Genomic DNA, 26,878 nt, shown 5'->3' with positions numbered 1-26,878 from the left:
CAGTTTATCACTCGATACGGCTGATATCACGGTTGCTGTTATCTACAAGTTCCACCCACCCGCGCACTAAAAACAAGAACAGCATAACAGCTGTTCTATGACCATTACCGGTCACACTGAGTCGACGAGCCCGAACGTCAACTTGGTTACCGTCTACCCATATATTTATTGTTATTTAATACACTAATATTATATTATACTATAGTCTATTAGTCTATAACTATATAGTATATGGTCTATATGTCTATAAAGTATTTACTATTAACTATACAATATTTTTATCATATTATATTTATTATTATTTATTTGAGTCAATACCGGTCTTACCGTACAGCAGTATGAATAGGTTCGTTGTATAAAATATAATGAATAACTATGGCGCAATTTGGAGTGGTCACTGAGCTTGGAGATCATTATCGCTATCATAATTTATGTCATTGGTCAAATAAAAAAAGGGTTTCAGCACCCCAAGTTTTTTTTTTTTTATTAAAATGGCGCCACTGGCAATACTTACAATTAATTTAAATGTTATTCTATATATAAATTAATAAATTATAAAATGTAATAATTTTGAGCTAAAAAAAGTAACTTAAACCGTTCTTTTTTCGTTTAAATATCGAGTTTTGTTCAAATTTGAAATTCAAATGTGTATATATAGATTAAAAAAATAATTATGATTGGATATTTTAGTTTCAGTATATGATCTGCTTTAATGGAACCTTGTATTACATTTTCAAATCTTGCGTAAAAATTTAAAATTTTATAAATTATTTTAACTACTACAAAATTATTTGCAAATGTTCGTGATTTTAATAAATATTAACAAAATTTGAACTTCTATTGCTTATAAAAAAAAATTGAGCTAATTTATTTTTAATATTTTAAAATAGCTTTTAAAGCAACTTATTAAGAATCCCGTGTTAAATTTATTAAATTTCTAATAAAAGGAAAAAGTATCATCAACAATTATTGAAAAAATACAATATAAATAAATATATATATATAAATAATTTTAAAAGAATCGACATAATATTTTTTAAATTATGCTATTTATATAAAAAATACTCATGTAAGCTTTTAGTGAAAATTTCGAGTATCTTTTACGGTTATTCGTTTTTGCATTACAACAAATGAACAAAATAAGAAAATCAATATTGTTGAAAAAACTGATTTTGTATAAAATGTGTACAAATATGTACTTATTAAAATTAAAAATCTAAGCAATTTTGTTACTCCAAAAGGCAAAAGGTGATAAGTAATGAACTAATGACGTAGAAAAAAATCGCGTCATTGGTCGATTGTAACTTGAACTAGGGACTTGTGTGGATAGCGATCACTGATCAGTGGCGATCGAATGATTCACAGCAAAAGGTAAGTAGGTGACATAACACATAAATATTTTATCTTTTTATCTAATCATCATACCTATATGGCTAATAAAATAATAATTTTTCTATAATGTGCATTATTAATAAATTATTATACGACAACGATAAGAATACTAAAAACAGAACTCTGGCATAATTTATTTGTGTATTTACCGCGCATCGTTGTACAATCCGTACGAGTGCTGACGAGTTAACTTGTAACTGATATCTGTGAATAGCCGTCTTGTGTCCGCCCCACTGTGCCGGTATTCTAATTTCTATATAATATCTAAACAGTAAACGATTAAACAATCGATATTATTATACTAAACAATTTTATCATTTCCGATCGTTTATAACTATATATACAATTATAACGACTAGAATAAATAATAATTATGATTTAATTTAATTTGAGTTGGGTTTTCAATGTTTTTATTTTTATTCAATATTTTGGATGGGGTACGTCGCACGTGCTACTGTGCTAGTATGGCCGTAGTTTATGACGTGAATTTTGAGTGAAATTGGCTGATCCCTGATCAAAGGTATATATATTAAACAACTATACAGAAGAGGAGAATGCAATAAGTATAGCTCTCTTAGCCTCTGAGGTACATCTGAGTCAATAAAATAAATTGGAGATATTTCATTACCTATTTTGGTGGCATAAGAACGGTTTTCAAAATGCTCGTGAAGTCGTGAATAATCAAAAGCAAGAGGATGCAACGGTGCAAGAATATTTCGCAGTTCTAATAGGAGACCTTGATACCAAATTTGATCAAATCTAAGGTCTGTGAAACGTTTACTGTTGAATAATACTATTTTTGTTCTAGACTTAAGTATATTAAGATCTACAAGACAGGACAGTGTATTTTGTGAAGAGTTTAATATAATATCTTTTGCAAAAACTAAATTGATGATCTGGTATTTATTTTTTTATTCATAAATAATAATCATATAGGATGTATTGTGTATACGTTTTAAAACAAGTTTTTCATACAGTTTCACGAAAAATGATAACAAACTTATAGGTTTGTTCGGTTTATAAATTAATATTACGATAGAGAATTTCCACTGCATGGGAAAATTTAAAATATAAAAGATGAATAATTGGATTAAGTGTATTTAATTTATTATATCTGTAAGCATAAATATGCCTTGCCTTTTTAAGGGAAGTTGGTGAGCTAAAAATAATAATGTAAATTAAATATCGGACTCTTTTGGGAATTTACGTATTTGTGAAACACTGAAACCTTTTACGACGGGAGCAGCGTCGGGAGCCGTTTGTGTTGCACTGGATTTTTATACATAAATATAAATTATTATTTATTTTTAAGTGTTAAGAATATAATCTAACCATATATACAATATAAGTTATAGACTAATGCTTTAAATGCGGAGTCGTATATTACAAATTTATTACATCTGGCTAAATACCTAATCTCTACAAATCTTTCTATAATTTTAACCGCCAATCCCGACTTAACCCACTGGTATCACGAAAACCCCAACCTCCGATCAAAGTCTTGCTTATGATTATTGTAAATTATAACCATAAACGTGATGATGATATATTGATATACATATTCGATCACTAGTTCACTACTAATATTGATAGCCAATCCACAAATCCTGCCTGAAAATACCTACCTACGACTCTTCTGCAGAGAGGAAATAGATTAGATTAGCAAAGTATAAATATAGGTACATAATAATATTAATATTATATAATACATTACATAAATAGTATAAGTTATTATACATAAACATAATACATATAATATGACTTAAAATAAGGCTAAAACACCTATAAAAGTTTTTATTTTTTGTATTATTTTTTAATTTTTTTTTTTTTTTTTATTAAGCACGGTCGCATTCGGTCAAGACAGCGTTACGTTTGACGATCGGTTCGAACAAAACGTCCATTCCTAGAAAATTTGGCGGGTAAAACGATTAATGACAACGATTGAACGACCATATCACTATATTTTTGTTAGTTTACCGTTCACGACATTTACGTCGTTCACATACTCTGTATTTACAGCTGAACTTTGAGCGCATTATTATACGTTATTATTTTATTAATATTTTTTTGTTATTGTAAATTTGTAACGCATGAAATTACCGAGTAATAATAATAAAATGTAAAGAAAACTTGTTCAATATTCAAGTATTCCACTGACAATCATGGACGAGTTGGACGACGGAGATTTTAAAGACGAATTTGATACTGATGATCAGGAAGAGGACTCGGACGCGGAGTATGACAATCCGCCATCGTCCAAAACCGAAGTAGACGATAATTGCTGTTCAAATAAATGCCTGTTGAGGTTCGACGATGAGTTCAAGACACGTCTTAAGTCTGATCTATCACAGCTGCAGAGATTTGAAAAGCATATCTATCTGTTCGCGATGATTTCCATTGACAGAAATAAGATAAACGCCACAAAAATTGTCAAGTCTTCAAAATATTTCCAATATGCTGTCAAGCATTACGGAGTTACTCAATCTGTATGTAAAAGCGCGTTTGTTATCCTGCATGATACGACTCCATCGCTAGTACGAACATTGTGTACGAAGATGACCATTGGTCATATAATACCTACAGACAATCGTGGAAAACATAGTAATCGAATGACCATACCTGACGAAACAAAAGATGCAATAAAAGAGCATTTCTTTAGCATCTTGAAGTCACCTAATGTGAGTTAAACATTTCAATCTGAATTTGATAATATATATTGACCATAATATAAGTGTACTTTATTTTATTTTTCTCAGATATTCAAATGTGCTAAAAAAAATCTAGGCCAACCTAATATCTCTCAGTTGTGGATTAGTTTTAAACAGAAACATGGTTAGTATGATATAAATAATATTTAAATAATACATTGTTGAACATTAAACTCAAATTTGTTTTTTGAAATTTAGTTAAAATCTTTGTTAAGATGGAATGGAAATGTGGGTATTACATATAATCCCATTACATCTTATTGTTTTTTATATCAGTGTACACTAGTAGATATAAAAACCTAATGTACCTTTATTTTACTGTCAAGTTCTGGTTTCTTATTTATAGTAAATTGTAAAATATAATTACAATTTATTTTCTATAAAAACAAATATTATGTTTCAAGGAATTTAACTCCCGGTTTGATATACCTAAAGTATTATTCATTATTCAACGTTATTTAATTTAAAATGTTTTCTAATGAAGATAACATTTTGCTTAATTCGGTGAAATATTAAATGTCTTTATTTTTAATGAATTTATTTCTAACTAACTAGTTGTCAACACGTAATCCGATGATCATAATTTGACACAGAATATTTATTTATTAATGATATATATATATAGATATAAACATGAAATAATAATTATTAAAGTTCAATTAGACTAAAATAAATATTTAAGGGTTCTTTGGTATTAAATTGAGATTATGAAGCAAATTAAAATTAAAATTTAGAATGTAATTTTATTTGAATAAAATATTTTATTCATTATGATTTCAGGTCATATATCCCGTTCAACATACACAAAATACATACAATCATTTTTAACACCAGAAGTTGTATCAAATTTTATGTGCGCGAACCAAGCAAAACAAATTTTACAGTACATAAATAAAAATAAATGATGTAAAGAATAAACTTATTATTTACTGTTGATTGTTAACTATATTTATTTTGTATTTAAACGTTTAATAAATTTTACTATTTAAGAAGTATTAATAACTAATAAGCATAAAATAAATATAAGTATTATGTACCTATATTTCTTATAAATGTGATAAATAAAAGATTCTTGAATTGGGCAGCCAAGCCTTCCATACATAATTTTGGGCTTCTGTACTGAATATTTTTGCAAATCCTATACAGTAAAATTTACCAGAAATTATTTTTAGAATAATGTTAGAATATAATTTTAATGATTCAGATGATTTGGTATGTATATCAATATATTTCATCATAAAATGAATATATCAATATTTTAAAAATTACAAATTCATTTCAATGGACTCCTTAGATAGCCAGCCCTTTAACTTTTAGTCCCTAGACCAACTGTTTTCCCTTTGTGAGAGCTCTACTGACAAGTCAACTGAGAATTAATGGCTTAATTTTTTTACAAATCCTTGCTGCCATACCTTTTAAAGTAACTTCTCTTCTTTTAGAAATCAACCTCAAATCTATGTAATAAAATAAGACTTATCTTGAGAACAACCATCATACTATGCATTGTATGCTCAGAACTACAAATAATAATTAATCCTTGTGCCACATTACTACTTATACTTAAATACCTTCTAATATTATGTATGTTTATCATTCTATTATTATTTTTTTTTTTGTATCAGCTCTATTGTATTCTAACTGCACATGTATATAGTTTATATTTATCTACCATATCTTTTTTAATAAGTAAAATTGCAGTTTGGCATAAAAAAATAATTATAATAATAATTAAATGTATTTGCAAATTTTTAATATATACATTTTTTTTTAATATTGAAGCTCATTATTTTTTTTTAGTGTTCTAAGAGCCAATATGTGTCGACTAAAATTCTTTCACAACATTTATTTTTTATTTTTAAGTCATTCATTTATGAATTTGAATTACTAATTAATTACACTTATTATTGACCATAATAATTCATAGGTTAAGTCAGTATTTGACATTTATGCACCATAAATTTATGTTCTAAAAAAATATAAGGTACTAATGCTTAATAATATGGGTTGAGTAAATAATAAAATATAAGTTTATATTGTTTATAATAGTAGTATTATGTATTAAGATGTATGACGTGAAATCATATCAAGAAGTGCAATAATTTAATGGACAAATATAAAATTAGCATTTCACAAATACAACCCATACTGTTTGTTTTACAACAATAATGTAGTACCTAAAACTTAATACTTGTCAATTTACAGAATTGAAATAGTTTTTCATTATGATATATTTTATGATTAAAAAGTGGCGTAACTATAAATTTGGGTCCCTGGGGCAGTATCAAGTGTTGGCCAAAATTAACCAATAATAAAAACCAAAATTAAAAAAAAACTTTTTTTATAGTAGTCATTGAAACTAGCATAACCAATTGTAGGGTAAGTTCAGCTGATAAATCGTTACTATATATATTTTAATTGTATCTTTTGTGAGTATTCCGTTATACCTTTTTCTGGAAGAGAAATTAATACACTAAGTAAGGACACTGTACTCAGTGTACTTTATTCCTATGGACAATATCTAGTTTTTGCTCATTTCAACTGATATTATTGTAGTTCTTAACTCTACATTACCCATTTATATTAACGTATATAGAATTTAAATTCCAAAACCGACGTGGTGACGTTACATGAAGATTCTAATTGTACTCACCCAGTTAGATTATATAACCAAAAGAAAACTAGTCTGTGGACTAGGTACTGAACGGAGATGGTCTATTAGTTAATATTTCAAAGGATATTTTATTATATATTATGTTGCTTTTACAATTAATTTTTTTTTTCAGTAACAATAGGCTGATCTAATATATGCGAAAAACAAATCGCATAAAAGGGTGATTGGATAATTTTATAAATAAGACGCGAGTGGCGAGTCACATATAATGAGATCAAGTTGATCACCCCGCGTATTCAATTTTATATAGTTATTTGTAATATTACTAATATTACTGACTGGTGGCTAATATTAACTTATAAGTCGATTACTGATTACCTAGTGCCGGATAGTACTGTAATAAATAATAAAATATAAATGTATAATAGTAGTATTATGTATTAAGATGTATGACGTGAAATCATATCAAGAAGTGCAATAATTTAATGGACAAATATAAAATTAGCATTTCACAAATACAACCCATACTGTTTGTTTTACAACAATAATGTAGTACCTAGTACCGAGTTTTAGGATTTCTAACACTTGATTACATAATAGCACTATAGCAGCTACACCTCCTGTACAGTTAAATACTTATTTTGATTCAAATATTTTCCTAATTTAGTCGATACAGATGTATCGTAACGACATGAATAAGTTCATGGTATTAATGGATTAATATATTTATTATATAAAATATATATATATATAATATATATATATTTTGAAAATTGCATTATGTATAGAAAATAATAATATATACCTAAGTAATTGTAATTGAAATTATAAAAAGTTTCGTTCCTACGAATAATGTTTTTTTATATAGTAACAAAATAGATAAAATTGTTATTTTTATAAATTTTATCGAAATTTCAATTTGAAATGACTACAAAAAAAATTTGAACTTCAAAAATTTGTAACAATGTATTTTTATGTTTTTTAATTATTTGAAGAAAAACTTATGAAAATCCCACATAAGTTCTTACATTTTTAAACTTATTGACCAAACTTAAAAATTATATAAGCACTAAAATAAAAAACTAAACAAATTTCAAACGCATAAAAATAGCCTAAAATTTGTCTAAATATTTTGAAAATCTAATTGAGTAAAAAAAATATAATTTAAGTAATAGAAAAGTATTTTAAGTTTAATATTTTTTGAATAACAAAATTTAAAAAAAACATCTTTGTAAAATCAATACATTATAAAATTTGATCATATAAGAAGAAATCGCTAAGTAGGTACTTTACTTGTTAATTCAAAGTTTAAACGTGTAGAAAATGCATGTGGTTTTAATGTTTTAAATGGCATGCCGACCTATTTTTTTTTAATTTCTGGTAAAAAAAAAACTAATGAGTAATCCTGTATACATTTTCGAGTTAAATTTGAAATGTATTAATAAATTTTAATATGTTATTACTTATTAGATAGATCGAATGAACTATAGATTAATACTCAAAGTGCATTATTCGATAATCGATAATGTTGATAATTATCTTTATAGAAATTTTTAGAATATTGTCTTAATTTTCACCATTGCCCACCGAAATATAGGATACCACAAGGTTTAGATTAAACCCAGGATGTAAATACTATTTAAAAAATATTATAGAAGAAACTTTTAGCCTTTAGGTATGTTATTTTACTGGTTTTTTATTTATATATAATATATATATAGGTATTATGTATAACTATAACAAGTATGAAGTAACAACTAGATACTTATTGCACATAATGATAATATATCTAAGCAGTAGTTGAAGTAGTTCATATCATCATATTATATTCATATCCACTTATCTTATTGTTTCCTATTTGAGTGAACACAAAAAAGAATTTAAATAAAAGAATCGTTCCGCGTTTCTATTAGGTATAAATCGTATTTATTATATAATCATTCTGATAATCCAATTGTAAACTAACAAGTAAACTTTATTTTGCTTTATGTGCTATTTTTTTTTTACTTTTTTGCATGATTATTAAATTTTTAATAAATTTGTTTTTCAATTTTAATACATTATAATTTATAATTTATTATATTGATCTTGGTAATTTTTTTTTGTATTTTCCTTAAAATAAGATAAATGCTTTTTTATAGTTTTATTTTGTTAGAAAATTTGACTAATTTGGAGCCCTCTTTTTGTAAGTATTTTACGTATTTACTTTACATATGCTCAGCTATACAAGGAGAGAAGTACTATGGGGGGGGGGGGGTCTCTAGCATCCCTAAAAATACAAACCATAAAACTTAGTTTTTACATATATATATACCATCCACGTCCATTCATTATCAATAAATAAGTGATGTGTTTTTGATTATTCAAATTCATTATTTTGGCATTTTGTGTTTTGAAATATTTTATTTTAGATTTATTGTATAATGGTTTGATACTATAATAATAGTTACCACCAGGGGCGTATTTAGGGGATTTTGGGGGTACAACCCCCCCGAAATAATTTCGCGTAACGAGAAAAAAATCGTTTTATTATGTTGCAGCAAAATTTGTATTGCTATATTATATATTTATATCGTCCTTACGGACCACGATTAACTCGTTGTCATGTTAACCGAAATAATGATAAATTGATTATTAAACATTCATTTCGTTACTATACTTATTTATTATTGATTTAACGATATTTTTGTACAAAGTTATTTTTTCACATATACCTAATGTCCTAATTCAATAATATTCATAAATAATCACTATGATGGTCACTATATATAATCACTATATTGATCTTCTACAAATTTGAAAAAGTCATGTAAAAATTAAAATCAGCTTATCGTCTTGATAAATAAAGTGGAATTAATATTTCAATCATTATTATTATACTTACATAATATTTTGTATTTATTAGAAACATAGAAATCCAACACTTTCGGACACGTTATACATAGATATAAACTATAAAGTAAATAGCGACTGCAAACGTCAAAAATGCCCTTATTATAGTTATTCATGTTTTATTATAATAAGCGTACCTAAATATGTTAAAAATTGTTTGGTCGGGACGAGTGCGCCCCCTCGAGGAATAATTTAGAATTTGGGGGCACTGAAAAGGGCGATTTTATGTCTTCCCCATGATAGAGCACCTGGTCGGGATTAACCGCCCGGGAGTGAAGAGAGTTGTCGTTAATCGACGTGCATTCAGTCGTGTGGTATGATGCTGCGGACGTCTGCAACAGTGCAGCGTACACCTAACCCTACACGACGGCACTTCGAGAACGTTCGTCGAGCGTCATAGGTATGAGTGTATGACGATCCCGATAATCGATTAGCTTTGAGCGGTGCACGTCGATATGACCGCCGTCAGTCGTGCAGTGTAGACACACCGGCAACACGTCGTCACATAAGTCCGCTGTGATAGGCAGTCGGCTAATTATTCTGTATTAGTTCACGGCGTTTGGTCGACAATTCTATCGTTAGTGTTTTGGCGGAGCGCACAAAAAGATTTGATCGGCCGACGTCCGTGAGGACATTGGTCTGGTGTACGACGTCGAGTCGGCACTACCGCCACTACTACCCGAGCCAGACGAGGCGAACAACCAGATGAGTCTTATACTCTTATGTGGCCCACCATCAGTATCTTCTGGTCTGAGCGTACTGCTACGATCCGGCGTAGTCGATGGTGTTCGTCCGATAATCGGTATCTGCTAACCGCGAGCTTCTTCCGGTTATTGTTCTCTTCTCTTACTGGGTTCACCGCCGATCGTCTGCGTCTTGTTTTTTCTTATTCTTCCGCTGTTTTTTTTAGTTCTTGACAGTTTGAAGGTTGAGAGTAGATTGACGATATTTGGAAACGCATCCGTATTTATACTCGTTGGCGTCAGTTATTAGGACGTTGATTAATCTATATAGCGTTATTATGACGATGAATTACTGGCTGGCTACTGCATTATTCTCACTTAATACGTAGTAGGTATTTTTCCTTATTATACTTTTGATTCTCTTTGGTGTAGAATTATATATTTTTTATTAGTTCCTCTACGGCTATATATGTATACAATTACCTAATAAAATAATAATATGTATATTTTAATCCTCCACAAAATCTGAAATACTCAAAATTATTTAAATATAAATTTAGAGCAACAATTAAAAATAACAATTGATTTAATAATACCCAAGTTTGTAAGTAACCTAAGTTATAAATTGTATTTAAAACTTAGTTGTGACTTGTGTCTTATCTCTTATAGTTACCTATATTAAATGTTGGTATTAAAGTATAACATAATATATAAATAAGGTAAATCGCGAGCTACTATTTGTAATACAAAGTAAAATAACATAGATTACATAAATACATAGCTGGTTAAACCTTATGTATAGTGGCCTCTCGTAAATGACGCAGAGCCACAGTATTAAAATCCTGGGTTCGCCATTGCCCATTGCATGTAGTATGTAGAAACAATTTACAATTGTGTAAACAAAGATTTTATCTATGAACATATTATACAGGTATAGGGGCCCCATAACATTTTTTTGCGCCAGGGTCCTACAAAACCTAGTTGCTGCACTGTACGTGGTTCGATTTAAAAAATGTAAAAATGTTTGAATACCAAAACTTATTGGATCTTGGAACATTCGTGAATTATCATCAGTGTCGAGTATTTTTAAATGTTATATTCTTATATTACCTACATTGTTATTCATCTCTGGAAAAAGTAAGTTATCGTTGTCTTGGTAGATATTTATTATTTATCAATTACTGCGGGTATGACATAAGGGTATAAGTATTGTATGCCCGGACCGTTTAAGTTGTTTATTTTAATGACTCAAGACACTCGAGTTAGTTACAGATAGTTTGTAGTACCTAATAAAATGAAATAAAAGTATAACATAAAACATAACAATATCACATTCAGATGTCACATTTGCCGGTAGGTAGTATACTACAACTACACGACTTCCTATAATTTTTGACATATTCAACAAATAACTTGAAATCAGTTAGTTAGATAAGTCAAGTATAAAAATAAATATAATAGTTAGGAAATAATGCATATTGGAACCTGTATGGTGTTTGTTATTGCATTTCGTTGTAATTTAACATACCGCATTAGTCATTTGTATTATGTGTATGCATTTGAATAAATTAAATCTATTCTGTGCACTAGCGGCAAAAATATACCAAAAAAGTAAAAAATAATCACTCGAATTCAAACATTTTTAAAGGAGTTTGGGATGTAGAGTAATTGATTTGACAGGTGTTGGTCGGCTATATTTGATGCATTTTAACGATTTAAATTTAAGCATCTTCTACAATTTAGGTTTAGTTGAGCCTAAATTTATACTTGTGAAGTTGTGACTTGTGAGGAATCCAAGTAACTGTTATCATATTTTGGCGGCGTTCAAAAACGTAATCAACCCATCATTGATATATTATCAATATCTATTTTTATCCTCAACAAGATTTAATAGTGATGATAACTTAATTAAATATAAGAAATTATCTTAGATCATATAATATAATATTATCGAAGGAAATAATATATATAGATATATTATTCCCAATATTACCTATCTTAAATCGTCTGACCGCCAGGCAAATCGAAAAATAAACGTGAGCGCGCAGTGTGCTTTCGATTTTGAGTTCGTCCCCACCGTTGGTAAACCTGTATCGAGTGAGATAAGAACAATTTAATTAATTGTTATTAATAATAATAATAATAATAGTAATATAATAATAATAATAATAATAATAATAAAAAGAAAAAATAATTAATACTTAAATAGAACATTGATTGTTATTTGTCGGTAGTCGGTTTATTAATGGCCTCGTCCTTTGCATGCTATTTATCTCGTCAAACGTGAACAACGTTTTGGCGTCCATAATACGGATGTCTCTGAACAGCCCACAAGCACGGTAAGTCCACCATTTCTTGTTTTTACATAACGTTATACCCACTTGCACAACGCACGTACACTCACCTATAGGTGTATAATAATGTGTATCATTATTATTACTCATGTATTATTGTACTATATTCACAAAGTGTCACATATTGATACGAAACATTATGCATTCGACAGTGGTCGGGTGCACACAAATGCACAAATATTACACTTGTACAACGCTTGCACTCATTGTATTGTTCATCGTTATTGTTTGGCTACTATAGGGTTTGGTGATTATAACAACTGTCGTCTGTGTTTGATTCGGGTTTACAATGACTGCCGATCACTTCTGTTTGAAATGGAACAACTATCCTTTGAACATGGTCACCGAGTTGGACAGCCTTCGCACTAGTGAAGACCTGGTAGATGTAACTTTATCATGTGATGGACAGTTGTTCAAAGCTCATAAAGTTGTGTTGTCTATGTGCAGTTCTTACTTTCGAAATGTGTTCAAGGTAAACCAAAACACTCCTTATTTTTCAAACTGCACTAAATTTTAAATTTGGTTTTTTTTTTTAATGCAATGTATATAATGTGTACATGATGTAATATCTTAGTTATATTTTTAGGATAATCCTTGTAGACATCCAGTTGTAATATTGAAAGATATAAACCAAGATGATGTTCAGGCATTGCTCAATTTTGTGTACCAAGGCACTGTTTACATATCAGAGAAAAAATTAGCATCTTTTTTACGGACTGCAGAATTGCTACAGATTAGAGGTCTTGCTGGTGCAGCTTCTACCATAAATACAGATCTAGTACATAATATTGTTCTTCACTTAATTACAATTATTTAATGGTTAGTTTATTTTCAGGAGTCAACCAGAACAAGTTTAGAGAAAAATAATATGCCTCCACTACAGCAACTCTCTACTAATAACAATCAAGATGAGAAACATGATACATCAACATCAACAGAAAAATCTGATTCCCCTAAATCCCCCAGTGAAAAAGTTTCTGCCAAGCGAAAGAAGTGTCTTCCAGTAAAATTGAAAAAACAATTTGATAATGGCACAGAGTTTATGGTGAATTAAATTTTAAATATTTCTAAAATTTAACAATGGCTAATTAATTATTTTCCAGGATGAAACAACTGGTAGTGAAACTGACATATTGAGTCGTTTAAAAGTCGATGATATTGATGATGGTAATGTAGATACTGACTGTTATATTGATGAAGATGGATCAAAAGATGAATTTTGTGATGATCCATATGCACAAGGACCTGACGTTGATGAATATGAAGATGTGGATTTAGTTAAAGATGAATTTGGTTCACATTCAACTACAATTTTTGATAAGTCATTAATTGCTTCCCGTATGTTAAATGATCCTAAAGGTAATTACTTTTTTTTAAATCTCTTATTTCTTAAATTTATTACTGAAGTTTGTTTTGAATTAACTTATTTAGAAATCCGCACAAGTACATCTAGTGGTATTGATTTTGGTTTATCTTCAGCACAGGCAAATCAATGTCCATCTGACCAATCATTAACAACTGCAGGTATTATACTTTTTTTAAAGTAATATACATATATTATATATTATTGGATAATATAAGTATATATTATATAAATAAATAAATATGTACTAGAATATAGGTATGCTTAAATTTTAATTTCATAAAAGTAAAAGAAAACAAACTTTTCCACGTATTACTGGAAATCAATGTTTTTCTCGGCTTATAAGCCATGCAAGCGGTACACATATTTTTGCAGGATCCCACCTGGCCCAGTGTGGGGATTGCCCCCATTGTGGACAGATGTACAACAACCAGTCGTCGCTGAAGTATCATGTGCGTTTAATGCATTCGGACTTGATGCGCCGGCTGTGTTGTTACCTTTGCCCCAGCTCATTTGTGTATCGCGAAGCGTACAAAACGCACATGCGACAAGAGCACAATGTCAGATTGTGATGAATGGTGATATAATTTGTGTAAGTGGACAAAAATGGTTGTCGGTCAGCCGGAGCATGGTGTATTGTTTGTAATGGGGGAAGTCTCGAGCACTAAACATTCCAAATATGTACAAATTCAATAATTAACAATCTTTAAACAATAATAACACCAATTAATTACTTAATATAATATTGATTGTTATAATAGTAATATAATATTAATAACTTTGGCTTTATGTTAATTCTCTAACAATATTGGAACTATACTATATTTGCAAGTATAAATTGATTATTTAATCAACAACATTTTTACACATATGGATGGACATAATATGTATACTTTTGTTCTAAATAACAACTGGAATACAACGTTATGGGCTTATTATTATGGCCCTTCTGTATTTACTCACCTATATTTTAGATTCTGAACAAAGCAATCAATGTATTAATTTTACAACAACTTTTTGTCATCTTTAGGAGTTATAAAATTTAAAGTGCTTGATTTTCCACTTCAATATCTTTTTGGTAACAAAGTGAATCTAGTTGATTCTTTTGAGGATTAAAAGTAAAAAATATAGAATACATAAAAAAAAACAAAATAACATAAGTAATTACACGAACTGAGCTGATTAATTAGTAATTAATAATTAATAATTGGGTAAAACAAATAAAATTAGAAAAAACTTTCTTGTTTAAAAATTAATATTTGTAGGTACTTAAATCTGTTTCAAAATGTTAACCTAAACATTTTATGTACTTAGCATAATTTTTAACATGTTTTGACTATTTTTGAGCTATTAATTGATATAATTGACATTTTCGGTTTTTGTTTCTTTTCTATATATATATATATATCGATAATAAAATTTCCACTCAGACAAAAAGCTTTACAATTTAATAAGATTCCTTATAACATTTAAAAATATTAAAGATACAATTGCAAAATTTTCCGAAATCACAAACAATTTGAAAATATTTAAAAATATTATGTAGTTAAAAACTTATAAAATTTTCAATTTTTATAGTTAAGATTTGAAAATGCAAAATAAGGTTTCTCATAAGTATTAAAGCATGTAATCACCTTGTTTATTATTTTTTATACAATATTAGAATGTATTATTTACGACTTAAGTATAGAAATGTGTAAATAATATTTTTTAAAGGTGTCACAAAAATTATATTTAGGACTAAGAATATTAATGTACCTACATTATAATACAATATCATCTCCTCTTTTTTTATTTAAGAATGTGATAAACAACTTTTTTTGTGTTTATGTTGATTTATTTTGTTTCCCATCTATCCAAGTTAATTTATTTTCTAGTTAAGTTATATGTATATATTAATGTGTTTGTCCTAGCATGTTTTATAAATATATATATTATTTGATATGCATTTTGTGCATTTTATAACTTAAATAATTCAGATGTTTATTATAGTAACAGGCCCGAACTAGGATATAAAAGTATGGAATGGAATATTATTAAGAGGACACCACCCATGCGTGTGTTTTCTTCGGTATTGTGAACTTATGGCAGTTATAGCAAATTTGCACTCAACAGAATTAATTGTTTGTTAGTATTAATATTATGGTGAAATAACCTGTTATAAAAGTTAAAAATATGCAAAATATCTATGCTTAAGCAATAAACATTAGTTTTTTTAAGAGAAAAATAAATAAATAGGATTTATAATATTTTACAGTTATATCTTACTTAAAAATTAAAATATTGAAGAAATGCCAACGCTTAAGCACAGATAATTTTCTTACCTTAAACTTTAGAAATAGAGTCAATTCACACTAATACTAAAACTAACAACAAAATCAATTCTGGTGAACGCAAATTTGCTATGCTATATTATGTTTGTTAGAAGTAAATAACTCCTATGTGGATAGTTGGGTAGTGTCCTCTTAAGGGCATACTTTTAATATTTTATAGAAAATATTTAATACTTTTCACTAGTTAATAAGTTGTGATAATTGTCCATGGCATATCTCTACTAATAACTTTGTAGGTTTTATAAAACAAGTACTTAGGTATATGAGTATACCTAGTAGGTTTATAAGTATAAAAAGGGCATGCATCCAAGCTAATCCTCGTCTATATAGTAATATGCTGTAGTATTTTTAAAGTTTTAAGTTTCTCTTTGAATATAACTTAAACCAATTTTCATTATTATACTAGTCAGTTACATTTGAATACATATGATATTTATACTTTTGTAATTACTTTAATATTTGAAATTGAATGTAACAATAGAATTTTAAATATTTTTGTTCTATTAAAATTTAGATAATACTTTAAAAATTGATTATTTTAATGTACAAAATTATCTAAATATTAACTCTAAGACAAGATAATTATTACTTTAATTTTATATTGACAAAAACTTCATATGATTAAATTAAATTTTTTCACCCTTGCAAAATTTAAAAAAGAGTTTGAGTATAATTAAAATTACATAGCATTGTATATATTATATAAATTTAAAAAAAAATAATTCAAAAGCTAAAATTACATTTGAGTACTCAATAATGCATATATCCTAATGTATCATATTGTGGCTAACAGTTATTTATATAATTTCTAATTTATATATCAGTTTATGATTTAGAATAATAGTATTAAATAATTTTTTTTATTTATTATCAATGCAAAGTAAAGCAAAATATATAAATGTTGTCTATATTAAATTATTTATTCATTTTTACTAGGTGTATTTTATATAATCTAAATTTAATATTGTTATTAATCAGTGTTTAAAAAAATTGTATATATATATATAAAATACATTATATTATATTGCAGGGTATTTAGTGATAAGTTAAAACAGCAATATTTTAACTTAGTGTAATTAAATTTTTGTTTTGTTTTCCTTGGATCTGTCAAAAGATTCAACTTGTCTCGTAATATAATATTATGATGCAATATAGCATTGATTATGAAAACTACATTTAATGTTTTGAAAATAAATAATATTTAATATATTGAAGATGAATAAAAAATGTTCATACCATAGCCTCAAGACTATAATTTGTTTGTCTGAAGTATTATATAATATTACAGTGTGTATATAACTTAAAATTTAATTACTAAGTGATATTAAATGCAGCGCCCTTTATTTAATGACTAATTACACAAATAATTATTTTGTGTTGGTGAAATGGTACTCAGATGAAATCATATTAATAATTGCACGAATATTATGTTACACAGTGTCAAATTTTTCAAATTTTAACTAATTTTCTAATTCTTTTTTTTTTTTTTAACAGACCGTCTAGGCCGCCGACCATGTCCGTTGTGCCAAAAAGTGATCTCCAACAAGTCTAATTTATTAAAACATATGCGCATTAGGCATAGTGACGAGTACAATCCAGCTGGTTGCAGTGTGTGTGGTAAAGTGTTTAAGAACAAATACAGTTTACGTGCTCACATTAATATCTACCACAAGGAGCACTCGACTAATACTACCAATACGAGTAATCAAGGTGCATATCAAGTATATAACAATAATGCTGTTCCCCAACAGCAGCCACAGCAACAACACCCACAGCAACAACACCAACAACATCAACAAACGGTTCCAGTACAGCCTGTACAGCCCGTCAACAATTCTACTGGTTCTTATCTGACCGGATCATCGCCAGTTACTTGTTTTAACCAGTCTTCAAATGCCACTTCAACCACTGGTGGTTACATTATACAGCAGCCTCCCACATCGCCGTTCCTAAACAAAATCTCATTGGATCTCCCATCTCCATATCAGTTAACAAATCAGGCTACATCTGGGCCGCCTTTATCGCCACTTTAACCATTATTTCCACCAGCATCAGCCGGTGAATTTTTTGATGTCGTCGGATGCGCTTCGCGCATGACTCATTTAGAGGTTTAAACTTTAACTTCATCTTCGAGATTGATTACTGACTAATTCATTTGTCATTATTATTATTAAATAAATATATATTTAATTATATTTTTTCTAGAGGGGGGGAAGGGCTTGGTTTGATGTTTGGTTAATTTTTACTGGTTTAATTCATTATTTTTAAATGTATATTGGTATACCCGAAGTATAATATTTTTATTACTACATTAAAGGAAATGTAAAGTATATATTATATATAAAGTTTATAATTTAGAATATATATTATATAGCGTGCCAATAACGATAATGAGTAATGAAAAAGAAACAATCAAATTATGTTGTATATTTAATATTTATTAATAAAGTTTGCTCTTTATAGCATAATCTATTTAAGGCCAAACGAGTCTAAGACTGAAAAAATAAATAAAACACCCTAATATTATTCAAATATTACTGATGAATAGTATTTTTAGCTCATAATGTTATAAAGAGATTAATACGAAACAAACTGTTCTCTGAATAGGGAAAATCACCTTGTACCTACTCTATAGTATTTCAATTTATATTCTTTAGCAATAAAATGTATTGTAACGTAGTCATAGATGTATCATGTATAAGGTTAATATTTACCAAAGATATTATAGAACTGATAAATACCACTAACAGTTTTTTAATTGTATTCAGTCGAATGCTATGTGTACATTTTGCACATGGTTTTGTTTCATATGTTTTCTATTTGTATTAGAAATTGTATACATCGCACAATTATCTTACTTTTGGTTTGCTACAGGAGTCCTAACATTGTATAATTTGTTTACCCTTAACATTAATATTTAATTTTGTCGTCAACGATTTTTCACGGGTCTTTTGTATTATTAATTAGGGTTTTATTTTGTGTAGTATTTAACATTGGTACAATATTATTTATTTGGTTTATTTCTCTTTTTTCTGCTTTTTATTCTTATTTTGTAACTTAGTGAAACATAGTATTTCTTTATTTTTTGGGTTCCAAAGTGTGTATTGACTGATATAGTTTATAGTATTAAAATAAAATTAAAAGAATGGAAAAATATTTATATATATATTTTTTTTCTATCAGAATGAGTCATCTAATGTTTTTTTATTTATACATTAAATATTAATATATATTTTATGTTCATGTATGAGTAATATTAATTATAATGAAATCAAATATATATTTTATTTAGGCTAATTCAAGTGTTGTATTTTTGACCATCCTTAGTATTCCTTACTATTCATCTTCTATACACTGTTCGTCTCGAGAACTTTTAACGGTTCACGTTGAAAACAATAATAATATTGTTTCTAATGACAACACTGTTTAAAAATTTAAATTTTTCTTAAGTTTATAGGTACATTTGCTTTAAACCACATAAAGATCCTAAAAGTACCCATAGGTAGATTAACAGTAATAGTTATGTATTTAAATCATATCATAGTGAAAAAAAAAAACTGCGTAGGTGCTATGAATCTACGTGGAAGGTATCCAACGTTTAAACACGTTGGTATAGTTTGTTAAAAATACGATTCGATACAAAATTTTTTTTTTTATTTGTCGAAAACCTACCTATACAACTGTCAACCTGATTGACTTGAAACAGTCTGCCACATTTTGTGATAAGGAATTAAATAGGTATAATTTCTTGCACAATCGAAAAAAATCTAATATCCAATTTTTTAACCATCAAAATGTACTGGATTAAGTGGATCTAGTGGATTTTCATGAAAAATGTCAAACTATAAGGTTTTTATTTTATCGATATTGACGATATTAGTCCAAAAGAATATTTATTCAATTAAAATTTGAAAGTATAAAAATTGTTTTTTTTTCGATTTTAAATCGGTAATCATTAAAAAGGATGACTGTAATAATAAAATTATGCAACTATGTTTTTATTATTATTTAGTAAATATTTATTTCAATTATTATTAGATAATGTTTTCAATCTTATTAATAGTAAAATTTCTCGGTAAGAGGTATTTATATATTTTATTTTAATATACATATATTAAGTTAAAAATGATAAAAGTACCGCTTTTAATGTTAACTTTTTTAACTATTTTTGTGATTTTCAAAACAAAATATAGTTATATTGTTTGAAGTCATCCAGAATTTAATATAATTTGAAATAACCGGTATTTATTTTTTATACATATCAAGATTTTTTTATAAGGTTTAGGCATGCGCAGACTTAAATTCTTGGCCATGTCTGGAATAATTAGTGCCATAATCCTTAGGGAGTGTTACTATTTATTTTTTAAATACTTTTCTTATTGTTAATTAAAAACTGTGCAGAATATAAGTATATGGTAGTATATTACATAGACTTAATGTCTATGCTCGTGCTCACCCCGTGCAAATACCTACCTATGTTTTATTTCATCTCATAACTAGAGTTGAAAATGTAATGTCTTAGAATAGATTTTATATTCTTAAAGCTCAAAATAAAGTACTTCCATCAGACATCTATGCTAATTATGCTATTAAACTTTTATATTATGCTCCTAAAACATCATAAGACATCAATACATCACTATTAAAATACCTTTTTTATTGACCAAATTGTTGTGGGATTTATTTGGTACTTAACATTTAATTCGTAAAAACCAAATTGTTAAATAAAATTACTTATTAATTAAATACTGACAAGCCGATAGCTTATGATGTTAAGGTCTCGTTTCCAAAAACGACAAGTGTTTTAATTAATAATTATCTACCTTTCTCATCACCAACTCAAGTTCAACCAACGAACGTGCTACGTCGTTTAAATAATAATTGGTACGTGATCACAGTGTCCTGCACAGCGATCACTACACAAATTTGGTGTCAGGTGTGGGGTCATCTCAATCAAGTGAAATAAAATTATACCACAATTTTAAGTAACTTGAAACCCACCGCCGAACCACGTTCTACGGGACAGCAAGAGTTGTCAAAACGGATCAGCAGCCAGAGCAGTTAAGTTCAAGGGTGCGGTCTGTCCAGCCAGCAAGGCAGTACGAGTAAAACGGATCAGCAGTCGGAACAGTGCAGTTCAAGGACGCGGTCTTTCCAGCCAGCAAGGCAGCTCAAGGAATCAAGTTCACGGAGCAGCGCAACCTAGCCAGCAGAGCATATACTTCTATATTTTTCACCTACTAAAGCAGAGATGTCCAACGTATAAGTTATTTTTATTATCTTATACTGTCAAATCGGTAGGAATTAATTGAGGGGGGTTATACTCAGTAAATGTATACGAGGAGTAAAGGGCCCAGCCTTAGATATACCTGAAACAGAGGATTCAGCGCTTACTAATACGCTGAATACCACGAGTGAGGAAGTTTCAGTCGGTGATTTAATAGACCTAAATAAAACTTTTAAGGAAGTAACGATGGCAAATCAGTTAGATTTTGTTACTGCTTTACGCTTTATTCCCGAGTTCATAGGAGGAAATGAAACAGACCTAGCGTCATTTATTTCTAAATGCGATTTTGTATTTTCAAAAATTCCCGAGTTAACTAAACCAGATATACTAGCGGCGGTGCTTACCCAGTTAAAAGGAAAAGCTTTTGACGCGGTTAGGTATAGGGAAATAACAACATGGGACGAATTAAAAATGCATCTTAGGACCATATTTTTGCATTTAGTACAGTACTTACAAGGGGAACTAAGCTCAATGAAACAAGGCCCAGCCGAGGAAATTAAAGATTTTGCGCAACGTATAGAAAAAACGTATCACGAATTAACACACGCGCTAACAGTAGGTAAAACATCGGCTGAGGCGAAAATAATTGCGCAAACCGTGCAGTCGCACGCATTAAGTGTATTTACATCAGGTGTAAATCAATCGATATAAATAATTTTATTAGCGCGAAATATAAGTAATTTCGAAGAGGCCGTTTTAATTGCCATGGAGCAAGAAAGATTTTTCCGCCCAGCGGACGCGTATAATAAGAAAAACGATAAAAATAAATTTAAATCGAATTTAAAAAATAATAATTTTGTTAAAACCGGAGATAAACCGAGTAAAGATAAGAGTACAATTAAATGTTATCGCTGCGATAAAATGGGTCATTACGCAAACGAATGTAGAACGCCCGAAAATACATTACTAAAAAGCCCGAAATTAAAAAAGAGTACTTAGGGCAGGTTAAATTTTGCAAATATTGTAAATTAAAAAATCATGACATAAGCGAATGTCAAAAATTGAAAAAACAAACCGAGGGGGAGCCTTCCGAGTTCCGGTAGTTCAGACGATAGCTCAAACCGAACAATCGGTAATATCAAAAATAATGTGCGCGTAATTACACCGATTCATGCGGAGCATATTATTCTGTGTAGGTCAAACGATTTTGTAGAAAACGAACACAAATTTTTGATCGACAGCGGCGCGGACATGAATATAATAAAAATGTCGACACTTAAAAACCACGTAATGGTTAACGAAACCGAACGCCGTAATATTAGAGGAATAAGCGCGACAGCTATACTTACGGTAGGAACTGTCGTGATAAAGTTATTTATTAAAGATAAGACATTTAATGTAAAATTCCTAAGAATTTAGGGTATAATGTAAAAGTTGTCTCAATCACTTCCTCTGGAATTGTCGCTAAAACTTTTTCACTAGGTGTTGTTGCTTCAAGAAAGTCATTAGTATCGACTTGTGTCCACTGTTCTTTCATTTGAATTGGCTCTTCGCATGGTTTTTGAGACGATCTTTTTTTTTATAAATTTTAACAATAATTATGACAATACCCAAGTTCCCAACTAATTATTGTAATAACAACAATTGTTGATATTCCAACAACAATAACTACATATATTTTTGATTCCATTTGTTGGTATAGTAATTTCTGTTGTATTTGTTCCGCGACTTGTTCATGTGTGAGTGTGACTGTAATTTCATTTAGGTCACTCATTTGGTTTGTTTTGACGTGGTGAAATTTCATCGTTTTGGTAAAATGACTATTTTCAACGTCACTGTCGGGCTCTCTGAGTACTGATGTTGGAATGAAATCGGTATATTGCGTTCTTCCTGCTATGCGTCCAGGTTATAAGGACGTCTCTGTTGGCGTATCCACGACAAGTTTCGTTTAGTGCGATAATGCCTGCTCCTTCTAATATGTGGTTTTTCGATTCTTTATCTTTGTCGCACGTGACAAATACAGAATCGTTATTAGTGAAATATAAACACTCGTTCTTGTGCTTCAATTTTGTGAAAGACTGTAGTAGCCATTTCCACGTAACGTATCTCACAACTTTCCGGGACATTCCTAGGTTCCTGCATCAGGAGTATTTCACATCACACAGGTCTCATACTCCTGGGGTGCAAAGGATGTGTTTCGGGACATATCAGAAATTTGTGAGCAGTTTTACAAATTGTAGGGTTAAAATTATCATATGTCGAGTAGAGTTCCTTAGATTTAGTAACCGCTAAAAAATCATGCTTAGGTTTAATATACATACATTTTTTCTTATTATTAGTAAAACATACCGGTAACGGTATTAATTTATATAAACTTAAATCGTGCTGGTATACTAAAGGAATATTTAAAATACCTACAAGGTTATTTTTATTATAATATACCGTCAAATCTGATAATTTTACTAGATCATAGACATTATTATATTCTACCTCAAGTGGCATATTGGTCCCACTCGGTAGAACAAATTTAATGTCTCTAAATTGTTAAAGTAAAGCTTTTGTATTTATTAAGCTCGGATGCACTTGACCCAACCTTGCACTTTGTACAATCTCGACTAACGTGTTTACCCTCAACATTTGTATTATCATAATTTGGTTAATAATTAAAAATTGCTTTTTAATTTCTATTCTCGGAAATAAACTGTTGGTCATATTTACCAATTGTCGAATATGTTCATTTAAATACATAATTCGTTGTTCGTCCACCTCGTGTTTAATATTTATTACACGCAAATTTTCTTTAACTAGATTTATTTGGTCATTTTTAGATTCTTTTAATTTATGAATAGAAAAATCGAATTTTTTCATACAATCCAAATTACATAGACCATAGAGTACCTGTGTCGCCTGTGTTACACGTTGCCAAAGACCGCGACGGGCTCGCGTTTCGACGGATTCTAATAAAAGGTCCCTACGTTCGTATATTTTCTTTTTCATTAATGTCGCGTGCGTTAGCATTGGTTCACAATTTGGTAATTCTTCCCACTTTGTGACTTCAGTACACATGCGTTTAATTTTCTCTATACGGTCCTCGAGAACGTTCCATTGTTCTCCGTAACAGGTTGCATCCAGATAAATCGCTAAATCCCAAGTATTAGTTACGATTTTAATAGGTCCTAGATTCTTATAATATATCCCTGATCCTTGTTGTATTTGATTGTCTCGGTAAAGTAACTGTGCCATGGCCAGTTGAATTCCCAAAAATAACTGTATCATACTGTAATATAATAAAGTATACCATGTAAGGACTAAGTAATAAGAATTTAATTGATAATTTTTTTTTTTTTTTTTTTTTAATTGAAATAAAATTTTATTCTTTAACAATGTTTTATTAAATTGTCATACCGAAAGTGTCTCTTACTATGAAATCGAACAAACACTTAGTATATTTGACATCCGTACACGGATCGTGTGCGTAAGTTACTTTATGTTTTTTTTTACATATAAAATTATGAGTTTCTACTAAATTTAATAGTCTCCCTTGTTTATTATAATTGCCCAATTCAATTTCATGGATAAGTTTCTTGGTACGCAAATTCTCTAGTTGTAAATAAAATTTTCGTGTGCTAGTGGTATCTTAGCATAATATATTAAAAATTGGGTATTGGTTAATACCTAATTTAAATACTATATCTACATCACTTGATACACTAAACAACACGATTACACAATTCTTATCGCCCCTTTTTGTATAATTTTGTATAAAATTAGTATTTAATGTATTCTTTATGGTTTGTAAACTGAGCATAAATTGTTTTAAACATGCATCGCGAAGTTCTGGTTTCCGTACGAATATCCGGCGTATTAGCTTGTCTCGCTTCTCGGTCGCTCATAGGTCTGACCTCTTCGCCTCCTCGTGGTAGGTAAAGTGGTCTTCTCTCCAGTTTTGAAATATTAAAACCGTCTAAACTATTCGAAATAGCTCCGGATATAAGTATTTTACTATATCTATCAATGGGTGAAAATTCGAAATCCATTATTACGAATTTATGCGTTTTCGCTCCATGTACAAGCGATCTACCATAATTAAATTTAATTGAATAAGTAAAATATATTTTATCATATCTATACATGAATAATTATTAATTATATTACATTTTAAAAAATTGAACTTTGTTCGAATGATAACTCCTCACTCTCTCTTCGTGCTAAGGCACGTTTCCGATTAGCTATGGTTATCCAAAAATACGTCCAGGCGTTCTTTATCTATCTCTGGATTGTTTTCACTCTCTAGTCACCTTAACCGGTACATTCCGCCAATGGGTTAATTCTTCCCATGTATCTGTTCCTTTCAATTCTGGTGGTTTTAGCTCCCGGTATATAATAGTGGCGGTGCCGACTGGTCGTTCGATCGGAGGTCTAATATATATATATATATATATACATATGTTCTAATCTATACTAATAATTTTCTAACTACTGTTTTCAAGTACTACGATTAATATTATAATTATTTCATAGTTCCGTCTCATAGAATATTTTTACATTATTCTTATGAATACGGTAACCTTCACGACCTTTATTAATAGTTGTTTTCGTTATCATGTACCTCGATCACTTCGTACGGCCCCGTCCAGTTCCTACTTAATGTATTTCATTTATTATGTTCTTTTATTAGGACCTTATTAGTTATTGTCACCTAAATTTACATCAATATTATTAATCGTTTTATCATAATATTTTTTATTGGTTTCTTTCTTCGTCATTAGATTTATACGCGCGATTTTATGTGCTTCCTGCATCATACGTTTTAGGCCTAACACATAATTGTCGTAATTATATTGAGCTTCAGGTTCTTTATAAAACGCGGATGGAATATTTGGCTTTCGCCCGAAAACAAATTCATACGGTGTATACGCGGTTGACGTATGTATAGTAGTATTATAACAAAACATCGCATAAATGAGTAGGCAATCCCAATTATTATCGCTATCGACAAAACTACGTAAATAGGTCTTACACATTACAGCGGAAACAACATGTTATATTTTCATATATATGTAGATAGCATCACGCCACTCCAAATCAAGCCTGATTATAATTATTAATAATACTAGTCCCCTATACGTCATTGAGAACTCATATAAATACGAGTAGAGGACCTAGTGTTAGACAGAAGGTAATCGTAATTCTAGAAGGTAGTTAACTCCAGTGTAAGACTATTGCTCGTCGTGGACTTCGTCACAGCCACATCGCCGCGAGTTTACGGTCATTCCCCAGTGTTTATAATTATACATAGCAGTAAGCTATTTTAA

General features: G+C 29.2%; 2 protein-coding genes across 2 annotated transcripts; both read left to right on the top strand.

Moving 5' to 3' along the window:
• The first annotated feature begins 3,345 nt into the window (after positions 1-3,345).
• Positions 3,346-5,204, top strand: LOC132922469 (uncharacterized). The gene is made up of 3 exons (XM_060986012.1): positions 3,346-4,070; positions 4,149-4,224; positions 4,881-5,204. Exons 1-3 carry the CDS (start codon positions 3,555-3,557, stop codon positions 5,003-5,005), a joined length of 717 nt encoding a protein of 238 aa, XP_060841995.1. The 5' UTR covers positions 3,346-3,554; the 3' UTR covers positions 5,006-5,204.
• A 7,241-nt stretch (positions 5,205-12,445) lies between these two features.
• Positions 12,446-19,633, top strand: LOC132921058 (protein tramtrack, beta isoform-like). Its single transcript, XM_060983881.1, has 7 exons — positions 12,446-12,625; positions 12,882-13,112; positions 13,227-13,418; positions 13,476-13,685; positions 13,744-13,999; positions 14,072-14,164; positions 17,831-19,633. The coding sequence occupies exons 2-7, from the start codon at positions 12,930-12,932 to the stop codon at positions 18,367-18,369; spliced, it is 1,473 nt and encodes a 490-aa protein (XP_060839864.1). The 5' UTR covers positions 12,446-12,625; positions 12,882-12,929; the 3' UTR covers positions 18,370-19,633.
• The last annotated feature ends 7,245 nt before the right edge of the window (positions 19,634-26,878 follow it).

The sequence above is a fragment of the Rhopalosiphum padi genome, chromosome 2 (assembly GCF_020882245.1).
Source record: "Rhopalosiphum padi isolate XX-2018 chromosome 2, ASM2088224v1, whole genome shotgun sequence".
Taxonomy (NCBI): Eukaryota; Metazoa; Arthropoda; class Insecta; order Hemiptera; family Aphididae; genus Rhopalosiphum; species Rhopalosiphum padi.
The sequence above is the reverse complement of the archived record's forward strand: the minus strand, read 5'-3'. Positions and strand labels throughout refer to the sequence as shown.